The sequence below is a fragment of the Bubalus bubalis genome, chromosome 3, assembly GCF_019923935.1.
Source record: "Bubalus bubalis isolate 160015118507 breed Murrah chromosome 3, NDDB_SH_1, whole genome shotgun sequence".
Taxonomy (NCBI): domain Eukaryota; kingdom Metazoa; phylum Chordata; class Mammalia; order Artiodactyla; family Bovidae; genus Bubalus; species Bubalus bubalis.
The window spans coordinates 36,677,976-36,701,200 of NC_059159.1; the positions used below are offsets into that span (position 1 = coordinate 36,677,976).

General features: G+C 55.2%; 1 protein-coding gene across 5 annotated transcripts; it reads left to right on the forward strand.

Annotated features, from left to right (window-relative positions):
* The first annotated feature begins 32 nt into the window (after positions 1-32).
* On the forward strand, positions 33-22,149 carry KIF1C (kinesin family member 1C). 5 transcript variants are annotated; one of them, XM_025280756.2, is made up of 23 exons: positions 33-207; positions 1,893-1,999; positions 2,249-2,380; positions 2,779-2,855; positions 3,194-3,373; positions 3,982-4,047; positions 4,426-4,604; positions 4,695-4,806; positions 5,192-5,269; positions 5,407-5,472; positions 5,564-5,639; positions 6,135-6,213; positions 6,396-6,541; positions 7,532-7,701; positions 7,861-7,940; positions 8,069-8,144; positions 12,236-12,315; positions 13,147-13,241; positions 16,810-16,893; positions 17,278-17,464; positions 17,609-17,681; positions 18,746-19,360; positions 20,920-22,149. In XM_025280756.2, exons 3-23 carry the CDS (start codon positions 2,275-2,277, stop codon positions 21,601-21,603), a joined length of 3,309 nt encoding a protein of 1,102 aa, XP_025136541.2. In that variant the 5' UTR covers positions 33-207; positions 1,893-1,999; positions 2,249-2,274; the 3' UTR covers positions 21,604-22,149. The 5 variants fall into 5 exon arrangements, with proteins under 5 accessions (XP_025136541.2, XP_025136542.2, XP_025136543.2 ...); XM_025280758.2 differs by having other exon boundaries at positions 37-207; positions 1,879-1,999; positions 2,249-2,384; XM_025280755.2 differs by having other exon boundaries at positions 39-207; positions 1,879-1,999.
* The last annotated feature ends 1,076 nt before the right edge of the window (positions 22,150-23,225 follow it).

Genomic DNA, 23,225 nt, shown 5'->3' on the forward strand with positions numbered 1-23,225 from the left:
GCGCTGCCCGGGCGGGCGCCGGCCGCTGGCGCCGCTACTGCTGCCGCCCCCGGGGCGCGAGTCCGCCGCCCGCCGCCCGGGGACCCGGCGAGGGGCGGGGGCAGCCCCGAACCGGCCCCGGATCGCCCCCGCTCCCGTCTCACGCTTCCCGGAAAGTTTGTCCCTTTGCACTCTGCCCAGCAGCTCCGGGAGCCCCGCCGCGACGAGGTGAGAGCTGGGGAAGCAGTGGCGGGGGGGGGGGGGTGAGGGAGGGGACGCCCGCGGAGGAATGTGCCGGGCAGTGGGGCGGGGAGCCGGGGTCCCGGTTTGCACCACTCGGTGGGGGCCGGCTGGCCGCGGGAGCCGGGATCATGTGCTGTTTGTCCCGCGGAGGCGCAGAGAGGTGCCAGGCCCGGGCCGGCCGTCGGTTGACTGGTCTGGAGGACAGGATCCGCATGGCCGCCCAGAAAGGCCGAGCCGGGGGCCTGTGTGAAAACTGCGGGGCGGGCAAGGTGCAGGTGGCCTGAGGACCTCTTTGGGGTCAGTCGGCCTCACTCCAGCCGCGGCTCCTCCCGGTACCCCCCTGCCCCTATACAGTGCACTGGCCGACCCCTGTACCTCTCTCTGAGTCCTTTACGCCACAGGCCCCCAGCAGTGCCACCCCATTCCCAGTCCCAGAACCTGTCAGGGCGTCACCACAGTGTGTCCGTTCCGTCCCCTAGTCAGGGTCTGGGGGTCAGGGCTGTTCTTCCCCTAGACAGCCTCTGTGGTTTCAGCTACTCCCTTCCTGTCCTGGACAGACCAGCCCTCTCACCCCTCCATGCCCTGGCCAGAAAGGCTGGTGAGGTGCGGCCCAGCAGGACAGGGGTTTGAGGCCCTCGAGGGCCACAGAAGGGGGACCCAGCATCCCTGATCTGTATTCACAACCCTCCACCCTGTTGTCCGTGGGTGTGGGCTGCTCAGCTTCTCCTCCCTGGGTGTGGGCACCAGATCACCCACATTCCTGGGCTCCAGCCTGGCACCTTCCCCAGGACAGTGGACGCCATCGCATTAGCCCCAGGCTAGAGCTGGGACCTGCCTGCTTCCTTTCCCTTCTCTCCCTTTTCAGGGGTACCCTACTTCCTCTAAACACAGGTATTCTGGATCCTTAACAGAGGACCCTGGGGGATGGTAGGATGGTTACAGGATAACCCCACCCTCTCCTGCCCATTGTCCTGGATCCTAAGGAGGAAGTGCTGGGGGCTGGGCAAGGGGTTTGGGGCTTACAGGCAGGCCCTATGGAGCCCAGTTCTGGGCTGGACCTCCAGCCATTGGACTTTGACCATCAGCAGTCCTTCCCTCTGTATGCAGGTCATGGACCTTAGGTGGGAACTGGTTTCTGCTTCTCCCTGACTGACCCTGTTGGGGAATTTTAGGGCAGGTCTTATGTTTGGGATTTTCTCTCATCTCTTTTCTGGGCTTCCGGTTTATGCTTTAGTACTGCCTGTTGAACATTTCTGTGTTTGCTGTCCTCTAGGTGTTCCTTTCCATTTCTTCCATTATTTCCCTTGTAGCATAATCTCAGTCTTGGTCGCTCTGGTTTTCTTGGTGTCGTGGTGTCGGGGACTTTCTGCCCCTGCTTCCCACCGGCCTCAGTGTCTCTGACCATGTGTCTCAATTGTCCTCTGTCCAGCGTCTTTCTCTCTTTTCTATCTGAATGTCCAGTACACTTGTGAGTGACGAGGAATAAAAATATCACCATCTCTGCCCTTGGATTCACATTGCATTTGGCCACTCCAGAGGGACAGCCGGCCTCACTTTTCCTGATATTACCCCCTACCCCTTGCCCTCCAACCCTGGCAGCCCAGACACACCTCTGGAGCCATTGGTGCCTCCTAACCACTCTTCCCCTACAACCAGGGTTTCCCCCACAGCCCCAGCTGGCGCGGCCAGGCCCCCAGTGTAGGATGGGGCTCCTCCTACGAGGGCCGGTGGCAGCCAGAACTGATACAGCTCCCCTGGTCTGGGGCCAGGACGCCAGGTAACTCTGGGGTGACAACCCAGGTCCCTCTGAGCTGGGATATGGCTGGGGAGAGAGGCAGGCGCACCTCCGGGAGTCCCCGAGGAGAGTGACATTGGGGAGGAAGGCCAGGGGAACACAAACTAGGTCTTTCAGGGGCTGGATAGCCGGGGACGGGATGGGGTGGAGAGGCTGGTTCCTGAGAGAAGCTGGGAGGTGACATCGGGGTCCCCCAGCCACTCTCACACCTCTTCTGTCTCTCTTCTCCAGCTGAGAAGGGTGGGCATACTGGAGCCATGGCTGGTGCCTCAGTGAAAGTGGCAGTGAGAGTTCGGCCCTTTAATGCCCGCGAGACCAGCCAGGATGCCAAGTGTGTGGTCAGCATGCAGGGCAGCACCACCTGTGAGTGAGTCCCAAGGGCCCGGCTGGGCACAGGCAGGGCAGGCTAGGCCCACTATACCGGCCAGGCCTGCTGGGCCGAACCGGGAGGAGGGCTGTGCTGGGCACAGAGCAGGTGCTAGTTGTAAGGACAGGGGCTGGCCTTTCCATGCTCTCAGTCCCTGGGAGGGGGAATGTTGGCCTGAAGCCCTCCATTGCCCAATCCAGGGAGGCAGCCGGGAGGGGGGGCGGGTCCTGGGAAGCCAAAATTAGCTTTGGTGCCTGGAGGGGGTGGGGAGTGTTAAAGGGGAGAGATGAATTAGGATAGAGGTGGGGAATGGGATACCTGGATTCTAGGGGCTTGTGGGGAGTGGGCAGAGGTTGGGAGTACCTGACTTTGGCCTTACTTCCTTTGCTCTCAGCCATCATCAATCCCAAACAGAGCAAGGATGCCCCCAAAAGCTTCACTTTCGATTACTCCTACTGGTCACACACTTCGGTGAGGTTGCTGGGCTGGGGGAAGAGCTAAGCAATGAGGGACAGGGGTTTTAGGTCCTGGGGAAGGGGGCGTTGCTAGGAAATTGGACCTCCAGGGGATGGGTTGGGAGGACCAGCACCTGTGGGTGGGGGTAGGTAGGACCCTGTGCCTGTGACTTGGACTGGGAGGGGGAGGCAGAGTCCCCAGGGTAATGAGGACCAGCAGGAGACCAGATGGGATCTTCTGGGACCATCAGGACCATGATGGGGATAGGGAGCACACAGGACCTTTGGGCACCTGGATACCAAGGACAAAGTCATGTAGGGTTCCTGCTGTCTCTCTTGCCCCCTTTCACCTAGGCGGAGGACCCCCAGTTTGCATCTCAGCAGCAGGTGTATCGGGACATTGGAGAGGAGATGCTGCTGCATGCCTTTGAAGGCTACAATGTGTGCATCTTTGCCTATGGGCAGACGGGGGCTGGGAAGTCCTACACCATGATGGGGCGGCAGGAGCCGGGGCAGCAGGGCATCGTGCCCCAGGTACTCACGGGGCCTGGCAGGGAGGCCGAGGCAGGAGCATCTTCAGCTGCCTCTAGGGGAGGAAGGTCCGGGTCTCAGGGGTGACGGTTCTCTGAGGTCCTCAGAAATAGGGAAGGTGATGGGGGTTGAGGTTGGCCACAGCCTGGACATTAGGGCCAAGAGGGCTCAGTGAGAAGAGCCACTGCTTTGGTGGCAGAGAGCCCTGAGTCTGAAGCTTGCTTCTACCAGTTTCTGCCGTCTTACCTTGTCTTGGAATTACTTGCGAGTGTAGTTCTGCTGTAGACTGGTGTAGTCAAGGCATTGACCATAGGAAAAATCAGTTATGGATAGCTGAGAATTGACCCATATTCTTCCTGACTGCAGCACTGTGGCCTTGCACATGGGCTCTGGGTTTGCATTTTGGCTCACTGAATACTAGCCTGAGATCCTGGGCAAGCCAACCTCTCAGAGTGACTCTCCCTTCTGTAAAATGCAAATGATCCCATCCCTCCCTTGGGGCTGTGGTAAGGGTTAAACAAGGTCACCTGAGACCTGGCCTGGCTGGTGCTGGGCTTCGCAGGTGTGCAGTGAACAGCAGCATCTCTGTGCCTCTCTGTGTCCCCCTCCAGCTCTGTGAGGACCTCTTCTCTCGTGTTAGTAAGAACCAGAGCGCTGAGCTATCCTATTCTGTGGAGGTAAGCCCAGGTCTTGGGAGGGGGCTGGAGGTGGTACAGTGTCCCCTGGGTAGGGAGGAGGTGAACAGAGTGATTAAGACCAAGGGCATCTTTGGAGTCAGGCAGCCTGGGATCTAGTCTAGGCTCTGCCGGCTTTGGTCAAACAGTTTCTCTTTCGGCTCCTGAGGATGTTTGTCTAAAATGATAATGATCAGGGGTCCCCTCCTAGGGTTATTGGGAGGATTGGGTGAGCTTGTGCTTGTAAAATGCTTAGCAATGCAGGGTAAACATAGTAAACGCTCAGTGTTACCTGTGTTGTATCCAGTGGGAGTCCACAGTAAGTTTTACACTGGTTATGGTTGTTAGCTTTGTGGTGTTTAGTTTGCTCCTCCCACTCAGGTGAGCTACATGGAGATCTACTGCGAGAGGGTACGAGACCTCTTGAACCCCAAGAGTCGGGGCTCTCTGAGGGTCCGAGAGCACCCCATCCTGGGCCCCTACGTGCAGGACCTGTCTAAACTGGCTGTGACCTCCTACGCTGACATTGCTGACCTCATGGACTGTGGCAATAAGGCGCGGTGAGGCAGGCTGACGGGGTGGAGGGGTAAGGGAGCCGGGCTTAGGAAGGTGCGGGGCAGGACCCACTGATCACTCCCTCCCCCACCCAGGACTGTGGCTGCCACCAACATGAATGAGACCAGCAGCCGTTCCCACGCTGTCTTCACCATTGTCTTCACGCAGCGCTGTCACGACCAGCTCACTGGACTGGACTCAGAGAAGGTAGGGCCCCCTCCCGCCTGGTCACAGAGACAGAGATGAGATCAGTGGGCCTTGTGTCCTCCCTCCCTGCCCAGGCTTGGTCGAGGGCCACCTCTGGGCTCCCATGGCCCCTGCCCTGTGCTTTCTCCATCAGATCAGTGGGATGCAATCTCCTGTTTGAGTGTTTGTCCTTCTTGCTAGATTCATCAGGGCAGAGTTTGGAGCCCACTGTGCCTTGTCCTGGCACACAGAGGGCATGTGAACATCGTAAACAAATAAATGAACAAATGGACAAGTAACTAAGCCCTCACTGTCTTCTTACCTATTCCCCCTTCCTCCCTCATTCCTGGCTTTTTCCATTCCCCACTAACTGCCCAGTCACCTCCTGCTTCCTTCCTCTGACCAGGTCAGTAAGATCAGTTTGGTGGACCTTGCTGGCAGCGAGCGGGCCGACTCCTCAGGGGCCCGGGGCATGCGCCTAAAGGTGAGGTGCTTGGGAGGGACGGACAGGGCCGTGTTGGGCGCTGAGGGCGGTGGTTTCTGCTTGTAATGTGGGGCTCTGGCTGTGGGGAGGAGGGGCGAAGGAGAAGAAGGCCTCATTCCCCACGTTCCTCTCACCAGGAAGGCGCCAACATCAACAAGTCCCTGACCACTCTGGGGAAGGTGATCTCGGCCCTTGCGGACATGGTGAGAGCTGGGCGTGGGAGGAGAAGAGGCTCTTGGAAAATGAACAAAGCAGGTGGCCACCCTGACCCCCTTTCCCCCTTCCGTCCTTCAGCAATCAAAGAAGCGGAAGTCGGATTTTATCCCTTACAGGGACTCTGTGCTCACCTGGCTGCTCAAGGAGAATCTGGGTGAGGGACTCCTCCTCTCTCTCTCTCTCTCTTTCTCTGCCGACCCTGCCACCAGTCCTGCTAACCCCTGTTGATGCATCTGACCAGACCCACTGCTGCCCCTGGGACCTCAAGTCCTCCAGTTGTCCCCTGACTCCCCGCCTGAGCCTGGGGCATCCTTTAGACAGTGTCCTCATTCTGAGATCAAGGTCATACCCTCCTTGCCAAGCCAAGGGCCTCACTGACCTGGGGCTCCCTGGGAACCCTCAGACCCCATAGCCGCCTCTGACTTCACCCTCCTCTCCCTGACCTCTGACCATCCCACAGATGTCTGATGTCCCCACTTCTCTGACCGTCAGTTTCATGATCAGCTTCAGCTCTTAGCTTCACCTTACCTTGAACAGTGACCCTCTCAGACCTCTGCCTGGGTCGTGAGGCCCCCCTGCCCCTGAGACCCAGTCTGACTTTTCTTAGAACTCCGCCCGGCTTAAGCTTTCCCTTGCTCTCCATTCACAGGTGGGAATTCCCGCACAGCAATGATTGCAGCCCTGAGCCCCGCGGACATCAATTACGAAGAGACTCTTAGCACCCTCAGGTGGGGCTCTGGCAGGGCTGGGATGGGACATGAGAAGTGCCAGGAGCCTGTGCATGACAGAGGGCTGACCTTCAATTCTACCCCACTGTGAGGAAACGTGGAAGGGAGAGAGGGCATCAGGCAGCAGACCAAGGTCGTCTGTGTCTGGCCCTCACCGGTCCCGCTTCTCCCTCCTCCCCCAGGTATGCTGACCGCACCAAGCAGATCCGCTGCAACGCTGTCATCAATGAGGACCCTAATGCCCGGCTAATCCGGGAGCTGCAGGAAGAGGTGGCCCGGCTGCGGGAGCTGCTCATGGCTCAAGGGCTCTCCGCCTCGGCCCTGGGAGGTGGGCCTCTGGGAGGAGCAGCTCGGGAGGCCCCTGGGCCCACCTCATCCCTCCTGATTTGCCTTTGTCCAGGCCTGGAGCCAGGGAGGGACCACTACCCAGAAGAGCCCATATGTGCCCCATGACTTAGCTGCAGATATGGAGAGGTGACTGCAGATATGGAGAGGTGACAGATCATGCCTTCAGATGTGACAGCTGGGAGGGACAGGTCCTCCCAAGGAGGGGCAGGCAGGATTCAGAGGGACCTTGACAGGCTCCTGGAACTACTGAAATAATAGGAGCAGGAATAAATAGCCAGTCATGCATTTGTGACTTACACTGTAAGTCATCAAGAATATACTGCTGGGCATCTGCTTTGACAGAAATTCTTGTGAAATATTGGGAATTAAATTGATCGCAAACTTAATTACAGTCAACTTGGAGTAGTTTCTGAAATGTGAGGCTTGGTCTCTCTACCCTGAAATGGCATCTGTATTAGAGAATCTGTGGTCCATGTTAACTGTGTCCAGTGTGGGTTTTGCATTCAGTCTTGGGGTCCATCCCTTTGAGGAGTCAGGGTGCTCAGGGGCATGATGGGGAAAATAAGGGTTCTTGGGAAGAGACGGTAGATGCGATGTTGGCCTCTGTACATTTGAAGGGTAGTCTTGCACAAGAAAAAAAAAAAGTAGTCCCTCTCATCCCAGAAGGCAGAACTAGAAACAGGTACATTTCAGATTTCAGCTCAGCACAGCAAAGCACTTTCTGATAGTGCATGTCAACTAACAGTAGAAGGAACTGGCTGCCTTGTTTACTAATGAGCTCTCCATCACTGGAGGGGAACAAGCAGAGACTCAGTGTCCATTCGTCAAGGCTGTAGTAGGAAGGCTTTCCACTTGGTGGGAGTGGACCACATGTCTTCTGTAGTCCTTACAGGCTGGTCTCGTGTGAGATCTCTGTCTCTTGTCAGATGCATCTTTCCTTAGCCTCCTTTTACTTCTTTCTCCCTCCTAGGCCGGAAGGTGGACGAGGGGAGTCCCGAAGGTGCTTTGCCGGTTCTGTCGTCACCCTCTGCCCCAGCTTCGCCCTCATCCCCCGCAGCTCACAATGGGGAGCTGGAGCCCTCATTCTCCCCTAATGCTGAGCCCCAGATTGGGCCTGAGGAGGCCATGGAGAGGCTGCAGGTGGGATGCTGGAGCAGAGAAGGGGCGGGGCCTGGGGGCCGCTGAGAGTTTTTTCTCCAAAGCCAAGGTCCAAGAGGAAGAAGGCATCCTTGGAGTAGCATGGCCCCCTGGGAGGGCTTGTCCCAGACTGTCCTGATCCCTGCCTGTTTGTGCCCACAGGAGACAGAGAAGATTATCGCTGAGCTGAATGAAACCTGGGAGGAGAAACTCCGTAAGACGGAGGCCTTGAGGATGGAGAGGTGTGGGGGTGGGGCCCACAGCTGGAGCCCCGGAAAGAGCGGGGTGGGGAGGGGAGGTCGGGCCCTGCCCGGAATGGGTTTGTGGGTCCTGAGGACAAGACCAATATCCGCCTCTCCTGTGCCTACAGAGAAGCACTGCTGGCTGAGATGGGGGTGGCTGTCCGGGAAGATGGGGGAACCGTGGGCGTCTTCTCTCCAAAGAAGGTGAGTGAGGGGCTGAATGAGGAGGCCTGGGAGACTCTGGGTGCTGAGAGAAGAGGGTTGGGGTGGCAGGGTAGTGAGTTCTAACTCTGCTTTCTGAGGTCTCTGAATTGGCCCTCCATCATCTCTGTCCTTACTCCTGCCACCTGCTGTCTGTGTTATCAGGCTGTCCCTGTCTTCTCCATCCATCTAGGGACCACAGAAGGATGCCAGGGAAGAACTAGGTATTGACAGACAGAAGCCCACACGTGTGTGAGTTCACGCATAGCGTGTGTTTCTGGATTCATAAGAAACTGGTTATGGTGGTTATCCTAGGAAGGGAGAGGCTGGGGAGAGTACAGGTTGATTGGGAAAGTGACTTTTCCACGATGTGCTCTTCTGTATTATTTGGATTTTATACCCTGTGCATGTGATCTACTTTTGGTGGCTCAGTGAAAAAGAATCCGCCTGCAATACAGGAGATGCAGGTTCAATCCCTGAGTCGGGAAGATCCCCTGGAGTAGGAAATGGCAGTCCACTCCAGGATTCTGGCTTGGGAAATCCCATGGACAGAGGAGTATGGTGGGCTACCGTCATGGGATTGAAAAGAGTCAGATGTGACTTAGTGACTAAATAACAACAACCCTGTGCATGTGATACCTACTCAACAAACAAAACCCCATACCTAAAAAATGAAAGTTTTGAAAGGTTAGCTTGGGAAGACAAGACTGTAAAGGAATAGAGGAAGAATGAGCACTAAATTGTAAGATGTTGATTGGAAAGGCAGCAAAAGGTTTAAAGATGGATGTATCAGTGTAGCCTGGAGACTTGTGGAAACTGGTTTCCTGGAGAAGGTGGTTTGGAAAGTGTAGCCTGAAAGATGGATGGGGTGGTGGGAGCAGGGAAAACATGGGGCTGAGCAAATGTGGACTCTTGTCGCCAGAGTGGGGCCTGGTATATGCCGGTGGTGTAGTCAGAGCTTAGAAAGTCTCTGTGGCGAGGAAAGAAGGAAGGAAGCAGGGCAGGAGTGATGAGGCTCAGTTGGAGGAGGGAGAAATGATATTCAGAACCTGTAACAACCAGCACAGCACAAGGACCCACCAACCAGAGTGGACTGGGGCCAGCACAGCTGTACCGGGGCCGGTGAGCAGGGCAGGAACTTCCAGTCCTAGCGCTAGAAGGGAGTCATGCCTGTCTGGGCCTTGGTACCAAGCATAATGGGACCGGGCCCTAAGAGTGACACACCCCTTCCAGGCGGTGGATTGTTGGAGGGAGACCCCTCCGAATTTCAGGTGGACAAGGCATCTGGGAGACTGAGCAAGCAGGGACCCCTGAACCGGGATCCAAACAGAGGAGAGGTGTTTGCCTGAGGCTCAGCCTGGGGAGCGAGAGAGCTGCCTGTGGGTGATGGAGGGGGGCCGACAGGGCTGAGGGGTCAGGTCTGGGGCTAGGTACCTGGGGTTTTGGGGTCCCCAGGAGGCCTACACCTGGGAGGAGGGTCTGGAAAGAGGCTCTCAGTGTGGCTTGCCCATCCATCACCTCGCAGTGCCGGGTACCTCTGGACCTTCTGCCACAGCTGCAGGGCTGGGGAGAGGTTGGGAGGCATGGACAGACTGACAGGGTTCTCACAGCACAGGATGCCACCTGCTCAAGCCTGGGACCAATGGGAGGGGCTTTTGTTTCGTTCTTGTAAAGGTGGCATTCACAGGCGGTGAGGTGTGTGGAGTGAAAAGGAAACCTTCCTTCCCACCCTCAGCTTGCCCTCCCAGAGGCGAGTCCTGTTAGCAGCTTCTGCTGTGTTCTAGAGGTCATCTCCACACCTGCAGGCGTGTGTGAGAGAAAATCAGCCACATACTCAGGCACACTTCTCTCTTTGCAGTAGCAACGGTTCCATACCTGACACGCTATTTTTTTCACGTAACAATGTATCATAGTTCTGTCTGCTGTTGTTGTTTTCTTCCCCACAGTGTCAGGATATTCTATTGTATAGACATCAAATAATATAAATTTTTTTAACCAGCTTCCTACTGATGGACATCTAGGTCATTTCCCATTCTCTGATACTGTGAACAATGTTATAGAAGATAGGCTTAAAAATAGTTCGTGGTCTGTAGAACGAATTCCTAGAAGTGGAGATTTGGGGTCCAACAGTCAGATTTTGATCTGTTTTGCCTCCAGAGATTATTAACCACGCCCACTTAGACTCCCAGAACAACATATCTGAGAGCTCATGTTCATTTACCCTCTTCACCTTTTTCATCTTTGCCAATCTGATTGGTTAAAAAAAAAAGATGTTTTAGAGGAGGTAACTTTTCCATTTTCTCCTGATGGTGAAGATGAACCCTTTCTCATGGGTTTAAAAGTCATGTGGATTTCAGAGAAAAAGCTGTTAGACTCACAGGAGAAACAGGTTTAGTGGGGGTGACTCCAGCCTAGGAAAAGTCCAGCGAAGAATTCGGTCTTTGGGGCCAAAGCTCCAGTTTGTCCTGGGGAGAGCCAGGAACCTTCGGGAAAGCCCCCTCATTCTGGGACCTTGCCCCAGGCCTAAGGTCTTCTTAAGTTGGTCATCTTCAAACCTGGCTGGGAGCTTCCTTCACGGGGCCAAAATAGGGGGAGTGGGGAGCAGGACAGAACTGTGCGTCCCCCACCCCCACTTCGACCTGAGCAGCTCTCTGCTTATCTGCTTGATGTGTTAGGCCTCTTGGTAAGGTTTCATGTGAACAAAGGGTTCCTGGGCTGAACAGAGATTGAAAAGCACTGTCCTAAATTGTGTCTCCTCTCCCAGGGGACAGATTGCTTTCTGCTTCTAGGGCCCATCAGTGTTTGCCATTCCCAGGCAGGCCAGACACTGCAGGGTCGAGAGGGATGGCACCGTCCTTCTGGAGAAGAGCAGGTGTTGGAGAATGATTGTTGAGGAGCCTGGTGGAGGATCGGACATAGATACTCATCACACCCACCATGGACATGGCCTTGGGCTTCCTGTTCAGGGGAACTCCCAGAGAAACATGGGGACTTGACTGCTGAGCGTTTCGCCCGTACCCTGTGCTTTCTGGCTTCCCTGCCTTTGTTCAGACCCCTCCTTCTGCATGTTCACGTCCTCCTCATCGTCAGAGACCAGGTCCCATACTGCCTTTTCCATGAAGTTCCCCTGACTCGCCTGAGCGACTACAGTGAAGACATTGGTCTTCACTGTACTCATCTTTGTGTATAAGCCCCTTCCAGGATACAATGGGATAAATGAATGAATGAGCTAAGTGAGGGCATGAGAAGTTCAGAAAGTCTACTGTGAGACGTGCGTTTCTCACCTGTGATGGTGTTTCCACGCCCAATCTTATCTCCCCTTGTTGACTCTGATTTCCTGACTGATGGGACAGCAGCATTTGGGTTTGGCTCATCTCTGTGTCCTGCCTGGCGCCTCAGTAGGGTCTTGTACCTAGAGGCACAGTAACTCCTTGGAGAACAGGCAGGGGATCTTGTGTTCAGGTGGAAGGCTTAGGAAAGCTTCGTGGAAGAGGTGGCATTTGAGACAGACCAAGAGGGACGGGAAATGAATGATTTTGACGGGTGGGGGTGGGGCGGGGAGGGGGGCTGTTCCAGGCAGGAGGACAGCCAGGGATGTAGGAGCTCTACTTCAGGAGTGAGGGCTCAGAGTCCAGTGGGTGGGAGCTCGGAAGGGGAGAGGATGCCCTGGAAAGGGGCTTGGGCTAAGTGAGCTGGGCCCAGCCGTGGAGGAGGCCCAGAGGTACAGGCTGCAAAAGCAGACTTGAGTTAGGTGGGGTTGAGGTGTGGGCAGGAGAGGTCTGAGCAGTCCTCTCTCATTACCTTCCCTCCCACCCCCACAAGTGGCACCATGTATCTTGAAGGAAGAAATGATGAGCCTGGGGCCAGAGGGAAAGCAGGGCAAGGGCAGGTAGCTGCCAAGGTTTCCTTCAGGGAGACTGGTGGGGCCTGGGAAGCAGCTAGAAGGGTGGGGGTGTCTTGTGTGTGAGGAGAGGGTAGGGTGGGTCAGATAAGTGGCAGCAGGAGCTGGGAGAGCTCACCTGCAGAGATGTTTGCCAGAATGCCTTCCCTCCCTCCTGACGGCACTCTGCTGACTGCTTCCCCCTCCCCCTCAGACTCCGCACCTGGTGAACCTGAACGAAGACCCCCTGATGTCCGAGTGTCTGCTCTACCACATCAAAGATGGTGTCACCAGGTAGCCTTTGCTCTGGGCCTGTGGGATGGTCTCTCTTTTTGGAGGTTGGTTGTAGAGGGACCTGCCTTTCCTAGTGACCTCATGGGGACCTTCTGAGTCTCAGGTCAGCTCTTCTGCAGCCCTACTAGCTCTCCGGGCTTCCTGAGAACCAGCTGAGCCTACCTTTGGTGGGGGTGACACGCCTCCTGGGACCAAATGAGCCCAACGCTGGTGTGGCTGGGTCCTGATCTCCTGGGGCAGAGAGCGGGTGGAACTCGACCACCACGTGCTGGTTCTGCAGCACCATCGCCTGGGCATCAGTTAGTGGAACCTTCCCTTGGGGTCGGGGGAGTGAAGGGAAACATGACCCTGACCCCACGCTGTTGAGGGACAGTGCCCACGTGGCAGGTGGCTTCACTGGCTAATGCTAATGAACCCCCAGGTCTCAGAGCCTCCTCTCTCACCTCCTGGAGGTAAGTGGGTGGGAGTGTTCCTTCCTCTTCCACCACAGGCTGTTCAGCTGTCCTTGGTGATCATCATGGGAAGGATATGGGAACCGAGACTGAGAGCATCCACCCCACTGCAGGTTCCCTTCCCTCTTTGCTACATGACAGTACATAACAGATGCGGGCTTGGAGCCAGGCAGATCTGAGCTCACACCCCAGTTTCACCACTGCCATCCTGCCTGACTTTGGGCAAGTTACTTCTCTCTCTCAGCCTCAGCTTCCTCTTCTGCAAAATGGGAATAATTATACTTGGTTGATTGAGTCAGATGAACATTTTGGTTCAGAAGGGGCTTGGCATATGTATGACTGGCACATGCTCAGAAAATGTCGGTCGTTGCTTCCCCAGGGTCGGTCAGGTCGATGTGGACATCAAGCTGACGGGGCAGTTCATCCGGGAACAACATTGCCTGTTCCGGAGCATCCCTCAGTCAGACGGAGAAGGTAATGGCTGAGGGGGTGAGAGTGGAGTGGCCAGACAAGGAGAGAGCACGCTCCCTCATGCTGAATGCAGAGGCCTGGGTTGGGCTCTGGGAGTGTGGTCGTGTGCGAGGGATATGTCCACCCTGAGAGGGGCTTCAAGCTCCTGGTCAGCCATGGGGGCCCTGCTGTCTGCACCCACCCTCAGGGTGCAGAGTGTTTACAAGGGGCAGGGGTGGTGAAGGTCCCCAAGGCAGAAACAGGAGACTGTGGGTCCAGAGGGTAGGATTTTGGGGAAGAGGAGATCCAGCCCTCTTGCTTGATTTTTTAGCCTCAAATAGCACCTTGGTCATTTTTTATGAAAACTTGTACTTTTTCAGTGGGATATCTGAATTTATCTCTGAAAACCTACTTACCTGTCCAGCTATGAATGCAAATGTTCTAAGCAGTTAGTTGACGTGTGTATCCTTTTGGCTGTAAAACTTTCAGAGGTTTTTAGCTGTTTCTGGCCACAGCAGCAAAAGCTTGTAGGAATCACGAGCCCTCAGGTAGTAGTGTGTCTGACGGGTAGTACCACAACGCTCGTGGTGAAGTACTACTTAGGGTGTGTTCTGAGGTCACGTTTTGTTCTGGCTCAGTCATTTTTTTTTTTTAATGGACTGATTTGTATTCAACTGGGCCCGAGTGACGGAGAAGGCAATGGCACCCCACTCCAGCACTCTTGCCTGGAAAATCCCATGGACGGAGGAGCCTGGAAGGCTGCAGTCCATGGGGTCGCTGAGGGTCGGACACGACTGAGCGACTTCACTTTCACTTTTCACTTTCATGCATTGGAGAAGGAAATGGCAACCCACTCCAGTGTGATTGCCTTGAGAATCCTAGGGACGGGGGAGCCTAGTGGGCTGCCATCTATGGGGTCGCACAGAGTCGGACACGACTGAAGCGACTTAGCAGCAGCAGCAGGGCCCGAGTAAAGTGGAACTCTGGGAAGCGAGTTGGGCAGGGAGGCTGGCCGTGTCACACCTGAGTCCTTGGTGTCCATGCTGTGTCACACCTGAGCTGTCTGTCACCTCGAGCTGGTGCTGTGTGCCTCAGCGCGGCGTGGGGGATGGCGGGTAGGGTAGGGGGATGGGATACGGGCGTGTTTTAAAATAAGAAAAGACGCATTCTCACGGCCTGCAGCTCAGATTGAACACCTGCCAGGTGAGCTTCCATTCCAGTTCAGGGTCAGTGGATTATCGCCTGGTTCGGGTCCCCAGTGGCGGCACACGCTTCCGGCATTGCGAGCTGTGAACTGTTAAATCAGTTCAGCCCAGTGAGTGAGTGCCGAGTTCCTGTTCTGTGGTTCCCTCAAGCTGTGTTCTGGGGTGATACCGAAACCACAGAAGGCCCTTGGAGCCAACCCACCCTTGAGGGGGAGCTCAGAGTGTGTGTGGGAAGAAGACAGGCACACATTGGTTACATCACAGTGAAAACAGCAGCTGTTCTATGCCCTAAAGACATTGTTTAGTCGCTCGGTCATGTCCGACTCTTGGTGACACCATGGACTTTAGGCCACCAGGCTCCTCTGTCCATGCAGGGGATTTCCCAGGCCAGAATACTGGAGTAGGTGGCCATTTCCTTCTCGAGGGGACCTTCCCAACCCAGGGATCAGATGTGAGTCTCCTGCTTGGCAGGCAGATTCTTTACCACTGAGCCACCTGGGAAGCCCTCCCCAAAGATGGGGGCTCTGTAAAGGGTGAGTCTGTTTGGGCCTTTGCTCTTAACAGCAGACTTAAGACCAAAGACAGGCTGAGAAGAGCAGGCCGCAGGGATGCAGTCATGAACATGGAAGAATAGTTATTACTTAGCGTGTACTTGTATTTTTTCATACAGCTCCCAGGTGAGGGAGCTGAGGTTCCTGGGGTTGGGGAACTTGCCTGAGACCACACAGCTAGCTTCCCTGGTGGCTCAGATGGTAAAGAATGTCCTGCAGTGCAGGAGACCCAGGTTCAGTCCCTGTGTCGGGAGATGCCCTGGAGGAGGAAATAGCAACCCACTCCAGTATTCTTACCTGGAGAATTCCACGCACAGAGGAGCCTGGTGGGCTGTAGCACACAGTGTTGCAAAAGAGTCAGACACAACTGAGCGTGTCACACACAGCTAGCAGGAGAACTGGGTTGGGATGCAGCATGGCTGGCTGTAGGGCCAGAGTTGTGAGTCCTGGCTGCCTCAGTTCAGATCTCTGCGTGTTCACCTGGGTTCTCTCCTGGCCCCATTTCCTTCCACTACAACTATCACCGCCCAACCCTGACTTTAGATTATTTCCTCAATTACTTGTTTATCGTCTTACCAAGTAGAAGTGATTTCTGTATGAGAAGCAATTATATTTTTTATCTCCTGTATTTCCAGGACCTAAAATAGTGCCTGGTGTATTATAGGGGCCCAGTATATTTGTGGAATGGATGGATGATTTGGGGTGTGGTGGGAAATAAGGGCAAAATAGCCAGCTCATGGCCTTACAGTCATCTCATCCTCTCCTCTGCCACCACCTTCCATTACTGGGCTTGGACACAAATTATGTTTTATTCCATCTGTCTGCCATCTTCTCCATCATTTCTGCCCCTTGATCTGAGTTTCCCTTCGAGCATCAACTCAAAAGTTAGCACTTTCCCGTGATCATTTCCAGTCCTCTGCCCATAAGCCAAGTTCCTCTGTGCTATTTTTGTTCTCCCGCAGTACCCATAGGCTCATCTTTGCTTTATGTTACCATTTGTTCTGGTTTCTCTGTTCCTTGTAACATAAATAACTCATTTTCGTGCATCACTGTGTTTGAGCCTTTCAGCCACTCTGTACGGAAAGACTTTGTTGTCCCATTGTATAGCTCTGAGAGATCGGGTGACTGCTCAGTGTCCCTCCACTAAGGAGTCACAGAAATTCAGGGCCTTTGAAATTCAGGGCTCCCTGACCATGGGGCACCTGTCCCTGAGGACAGGGAGCTGGCTCAGGCATCTTTGTGTCCCACAAGAGGAAGGCTCTGTGATTTGTACAAGGAGTACCTTGATAGACTGTGGCTTGGGTTGACTTTAATCTCATCCCGTGAAGATAGGGATCTGTGGACTGTGGCTTGAGAGGATTAGTCGGTAGCAATTTGCAAGCTGCTTCAGACAGAAGTGGGGCTAGGAGCCTACTGGAGGAATCCAGACCTGGCTAGGCACAGTGTTGTTTGAGAAGGAGGGAGTGAGTTGTCGTCTGGATGGCAGGAATGACAGACAGGGCCCACCGACCAGTTGGACCTGAGAGACCATGTCCTCTGAGAGTTCCAGGCTTGTTAAGCCACTGCTGGAGAGGCTGGTGGAGGGTGAACAGGCAGCACCCCCCACCCCCACCACCGCCGAGGCTCGTGGGAGCTGCAGCTGGGGCTCTAACCCTCCTTCTGCTCTTCCTTTCCCATGCTGCCTGCCACCAGAGGGGCCATGGCACCCCCAACAGGTACTGGAGGGTGGAACTGGGGTGCATGTGTGTTTTGGGGGGGAATGCAGGGTGGGAATCTGTGACCTTACCCCTCTTCCCCTGGAGCCTGATCCCTCCTTCTTCTCTCTCCTTGCCTCAGTGGTGGTCACCCTGGAGCCCTGCGAAGGAGCTGAGACCTATGTCAATGGGAAACTTGTGACTGAGCCTGTGGTGCTGAAGTCAGGTAGAGGAGGGTGTAGTGAGGGGCCTGGCTGTGCAAGGAAGAGCTTCTTGGGTGAGTCCTGGGCAGGACTCAGAGATAAATAGGAGACAGCGTGGGATATGAAGATGGACTGGGAAGGGGCAAGGAGCCAGGGTTTGGTTTGTCTTGCTGCCTCAGGGCAACAGGAAGAGGATGCCCAGTTCCTGACTTCCTGTGACTCTCGGGGCAGGGCAGTTTCCAGGGTCAACTGGGGGAGCCTTGGCTCTGATCGCCCTGGACTTCGGGTGAAGGGAGAGATGGTGTGTGGGCTCCTTCAGTTGGTGGGCAAGGCCCCTTACACTTAGGGCGTGAGGAAGGGGTCCTGCTCTGGGGAGTGAGCCCACATCTCCATCCTTCCTTCTCCAGGGAATAGGATTGTGATGGGCAAGAACCACGTGTTCCGCTTCAATCACCCAGAGCAGGCACGGCTGGAGCGGGAGCGAGGGGTCCCCCCACCCCCAGGACCGCCCTCCGAGCCCGTTGACTGGAACTTTGCCCAGAAGGAACTGCTGGAGCAGCAAGGCATCGACATCAAGCTGGAGATGGAGAAGAGGTGTGTGGGGAGGGTGATCAGGCACCAGGCCCTCCTGGCCATTCCTCTCAGGCCCCCATCCTCCAGCATCTACTGGTTGTTAGATGCCCCATTGAGGTGGCTTGGGAGCCTCACAGCTTTGCCTCCCCTCCCACCCAACTCCAGGCTTCAGGATCTGGAGAACCAGTACAGAAAGGAAAAGGAAGAGGCTGACCTTCTTCTGGAGCAGCAGCGGCTGGTGAGGGGCTGGCAGGGGCGTTGTCGGGAAGGCGAGGGTTGCGAGGGCGTGGAATGCAGACAGGCAGGTGGGAGGTGGGCTGGCAGCACTTCAGCCTGACTCCCACTGAGTCACAGTAGTGAGTGGCTCTGGGCTGGCGGGTAGAGGTGGTGTCTAGGAGGAGACAGAAGAGAAATGTAACCCAGGGAAGAACCCATACATCCCAGGAGCGAGAGTTCCTCCCAGGCGACTGGGGCTTCCCAGACTCTTGCTGATCCTGGGCCTCTTGTATGATTTTTACCACCTGTGCTGTCACTTCCCTGGTGGCTCAGTGGTGAAGAATCCGTCTGTAGTGCAGGAAACTCAGAAGCCTCCGGTTTGATCCCTGGGTAGGGATGATCTCTAGAGGATCTTGACAACCCACTCCGGTATTGTTGCCGGGAAAATCTTGTGGACCGAGGAGCCGGTGGGCTGCAGTCCATGGGGCTGCAAAAAGTCGGACATGAGTGACGCGACTGAGCATGCACCCACGAGCTGTTACTTATTTAAGATTGTTCTTTGAGTAGACTTGCTTTTATTTTTACTGTTTAAAATATGTATTTATTTGGCTGCACTGGGTCTTAGTTGTGTCACGTGGGATATTTTGTTGCAGTGCACAGGTTCTGTAGTTGTGGCGAATGGGCTTAGTTGACCCATGGCACGTGGGATCTTAGTTGCCCAACCAAGGGTGGAACTGTGTCCCCTGCATTGCAAGGAGGATTCTTAACCACTGGAGCAAGCAAGTCCCTTGGACTTTACTTTTAAATCTTTAATCTCGTCCTGAGTGATCTATACCTGAAACCCACACTTGGCATGGCTGCAGCTTATTAGCTATACTCAATTCCTCTGTGCCAGCCACCACACCACACACTCCAAGTACCTGTGGGGAGGTGCTGTCATCACCTCTGCTGTGCAGACAAGCAGAGATCAAGCCCTGTGCCCCACACTGCACAGTTCTAACCACCGTGTTTCTGTGTTGTTGGGATGCATGGCCCTGAGGTGTCCTTAGCTGTCTCCCCACCTGTCTCCCTTCTCTCTGGCTCTAGTATGCGGATTCTGACAGTGGGGATGACTCCGACAAGCGCTCCTGTGAAGAGAGCTGGCGGCTCATCTCATCTCTGCGTGAGCAGCTGCCCCCCACCACGGTCCAGACCATTGTCAAGCGCTGTGGCCTACCCAGCAGCGGCAAGCGCAGGGCCCCCCGCAGGGTGTACCAGATCCCCCAGCGGAGGCGGCTGCAGGGCAAAGACCCCCGCTGGGCCACCATGGCCGACCTGAAGATGCAGGCTGTGAAGGAGATCTGCTATGAGGTGGCCTTGGCTGACTTCCGCCATGGGCGAGCTGAAATCGAGGCCCTGGCTGCCCTCAAGATGCGGGAGCTCTGCCGCACGTATGGCAAGCCCGAGGGGCCTGGGGATGCCTGGAGGGCCGTAGCCCGGGACGTCTGGGACACGGTGGGCGAGGAAGAAGGTGGAGGAGGTGGAAGCGGCGGCAGTGAGGAGGGAGCCCGTGGCGCAGAGGTGGAGGACCTGCGGGCTCACATTGACAAGCTGACGGGGATCCTGCAGGAGGTGAAGCTGCAGAACAGCACCAAGGACCGCGAGCTGCAGGCCCTGCGGGACCGCATGCTTCGCATGGAGAGGGTCATCCCCCTGACCCAGGTAGGACAGGCCTGCCCAGCCTCTCCCCGCTTGCCTCCCTGCCCGCTGTCCTCCCCTGTAAGAACCAGAACCTCCCACTACAGAGTCCAACCTCCTTTCTCCTCTGCCTTTAAAAGAATCTTATTGACGTTTAACATAGCTCTTCTCAGCATAGTTTGTGAATCACCTGCTTCACAACCACCAGGGCCCTAACTGAAAGTGCAGATTCCCAGGTTTTGCCCCAGACCCACTGAAGTAGCATCTTTGGATGTTAGAAATGAATCTGCATTTATAACAAGTGCCCTGGTAGTTCTGAAGTGCAGTAGACTTTGAGAACCACTGATATAAAGGGTACAGTCCCTTACGTTACCACTCAGTGGGGGTTCACATACTGTTCACTCTTAGAACCACCTCTCTCCTGGGTGACCCTCGACTCCAGTGGCTGCTGTACTGAGCACTTCTCCTGGGTCACTGTGTAAATCTTCACAGTGGCCCCGTAAGCCATAGTATTACCACCTACCCCGGTTTTGCATGTGTTCAGTCAACAAGAGTTGAGTGTTTACGGTGTGCTGGGCATCATGCTAGCTATAGGGGTTACTCACAACAGACAGAATTTCGGCTGTGTTCCCACTTGCCTGCTGATGGGGGATGACAGGCAGCTGGTCATGACGACAGTCATGCTTGTTGAAGGCTTACAACTCCACATGGCAACCCTTACCCCTGTCTCTTCGCTCTCCCCTCTCCAAACCCTTGGGTCCTTGCTATTCCTTGAACTCCTCAAAGCCTTTGCATCTGCTGTTCCCTCTGCTGAGAACGCCCTTCCTCACTGAGACCATATAGCTCACCCCTCACTTTCTTCAGGAGGTGTTCATTAAAATGATAACGTTTCAGTGAACCTCTTCCTGTTCTTTCATTGCCACTACTCCCACCCTGGCCTCCTGTCCCCTCTCCTTGTTCTGGTCTTTTCCATGTGAATATATATTTTTGTATTTATATAAAATCTATAACATGGTAGGTACTCTATATACTATATGATATAAATAATATATATTCAATAACTTGAATACATACGTTCAGCTTTTTATGGAAGTATAGCACATGTACCGTGCTGTATATTTGTCTCATTTATTTGTCAGTTGTGTCAGTCCACTGAAATGATGGCAGGTATTTTTCTTCTGATACTGACTGCTGTATCCCCAGGGCATGTCATTTATTCAGCAATATTTGCTGAGTGCCCGCTAGGTGAGGCTCGTGGAATTTCCCATGTAGTTTTACAGCAGCCCCGTGTCATAGGTACTGTCATTGTTGACGTCATGTTGCATGTGAGGACAGAGGCATAGAGGTTACAAGCCAATGACTCAGGCCCACAGTTCGGAGGTGGCCGACCTGGACTGGGTCTGACCACCTGGCTCTGGGTCTGGGCTCCTAAACCAGTGTTCCTCCAGCTTCCTCAGCCCCAGGCCCCTCTCAGAACCCTGGACATCCACCCGCTCCAGGGCCTTCCCACGTGTCCTCCTGAACCTGTATGTCTTTAGAAGGCCACTCTCCTCACATCCCCCCTCTCCTCTCACCCCTCCCAGGATCACGAGGATGAGAATGAAGAAGCTGGTGAGACCACATGGGCCCAGCCCCAAGGGTCTGAGGCAGCGGAGGAGGAAGCCCCCAGTGACCGAGCACCCCCCGCCCGGCCCTCCTCGCCACCCCTGTCAAGCTGGGAGCGGGTATCAAGGCTGATGGAGGAGGACCCTGCTTTTCGTCGGGGCCGCCTCCGCTGGCTCAAGCAGGAGCAGCTGCGGCTGCAGGGACTGCAGGGCTCCGGGGGCCGGGGCGGGGGGCTGCGCAGACCCCCCGCCCGCTTTGTGCCCCCTCATGACTGCAAACTGCGTTTCCCCTTCAAGAGCAACCCCCAGCACCGCGAGTCCTGGCCAGGAGCGGGGGCCGGGGAGTCCCCAGCACCACCCCAGCCCCCTGAGGAGCTCACTCCACCTCCGGCCACCCCTGCGCGAAGGCCCCCAAGTCCCCGCAGGTCCCACCGTCCCCGCAGGAACTCCCTGGACGGAGGGGGCCGGTCCCGGGGAGGGGGTTCCGCACAGCCCGAACCCCAGCACTTCCAGCCCAAAAAGCACAACTATTACCCCCAGCAGCCCCAGCCATACCCAGCCCAGCGGCCCCCAGGGCCCCGCTACCCCCCATACACTACACCCCCGAGAATGAGACGGCAGCGCTCAGCCCCTGACCTCAAGGAGAGTGGGGCGGCCGTGTGAGCCCCGCATCCTGGGCAGAGAGGGCCTGGCAGGGCCCCTCGCTGGGAGGAACACTGCTTCCCCAGAGGCAGGGAGGCCCTGGAAAAGAGAGAGAGAGAGAGAGAAGGTCTGAGTAGGTGATAGAAGACGTAGGGGTGACTGGGCCGGAGGCTGAGGAAGGACAAGGGCACGGAGCTGCCAGGAGTGAACCAAAGTGAAGGAGAGCGATGCAAAGCTGCCTCGGGGCCCCCCTTGCAGGGGAGGTCCCACAAACGCTGCTAGGGTGGGTGGGGGGCTGGGGTGCTGCGTAGTCAGTGTTTGACTTTCTTTTCAAGTCGGGGCAGAAGGAGAGAACCTAGAGGGAAGTGAGGTCTCCCCGTCTTGGCCCCTGTCTGTCTGTCTGTCTGTGGTGGGTTTCTGTATCCAGGGAGGTGTGGCGGGATCATAAGTCATTCCCCTCCCCCTTCCAGGCCTCCTGCTATATTTGGGGAAACCTGTCTGGTTTCTGGTTTGGCTCGGGTCCCGTGAGGATGTGGGACCCTTCAATAAAAGCTAGCAAACAGAGAAGCCTGTGGCTGGTGGTCATTCAGTTTTGGTTTTCAGTGAAGGCGTGGATGATATCAAAGCAAAATGCATAGAACTTTAAGTGTAGCTGAGTGAATTTTTGCATGCGTGTGCACCCATGAAGTCACCATAAAGGTTAATATAGAAGGGTGTTTCCATTACAGTTTCTAGAATATTCAATATGTGTTCTCTCTGGAGAGTGTGTAACCCATTCCTTTTATCCCTTTCATTTTTGCTTACCTAGCATCTCCATCTCTGTCTCCAAAACTGCTGTCATTGTCCTGGAGGGAGGCAAGAGAGGGATGAGAGGGGAGGAAGGGAGTTCCAGCCTGTTAACACCCAACTGGCTGTTCTCAGGAAATGGAGGGATTTGGGAGCAAGGCCTGATTCTGGTTCTTTGAGTCACTTAGCTATTTTAAAGGTTTCCCTGTGCCTGTGTTTAGTTGTGTCTGACTCTGGCGACTCTGGGCTGTAGTCCGCCAGGGTCCTCTGTCCATGGAGATTGTCCAGGTAAGAATAGTGGAGTGGGTTGCCATGCCCTCCTCCAGGGGATCTTCCCAACCCAGGTCTCCCACATTGCAAACGGATTCTTTACTGTCTGAGTCACTAGCGAAGCCCAAGAATACTGGAGTTAGTAGTCTATCCTGTCTCCAGGAGATCTTCCCTGACCCAGGAATCAAACTGGGGTCTCCTGCATTGCAGGCAGATTCTTTACCAGCTGAGCTCTCAGGGAAGCCCATGTAGCCACAGTTTCCCCAGGTTCTGTTCTATCTCGGGATGTTTAACAAAGAATGTGTTGGTCAAGCTTACTGCACCTACCTGTTTTCATCCTCTTTGGCAGGGCACGGTCAGTATTCCAAGTAATATTTTTGTCTTAAGATTGTTTTAAGAAGCATGCTGCCTGCTTGTTTTAATGTTCTGGCTCAGAGGAGCACATCCATGACAGTTTACATTTTGCAGGAAATTATATCTGTATTCTAACTGCACCAGGCCAGGCTGTGGGATCCCCATGTTTTCAACCCGTACTCAGGAAAACACTTCCACCCATTTGAAAATTTGAGCTGCTTGCCCACAGCTTC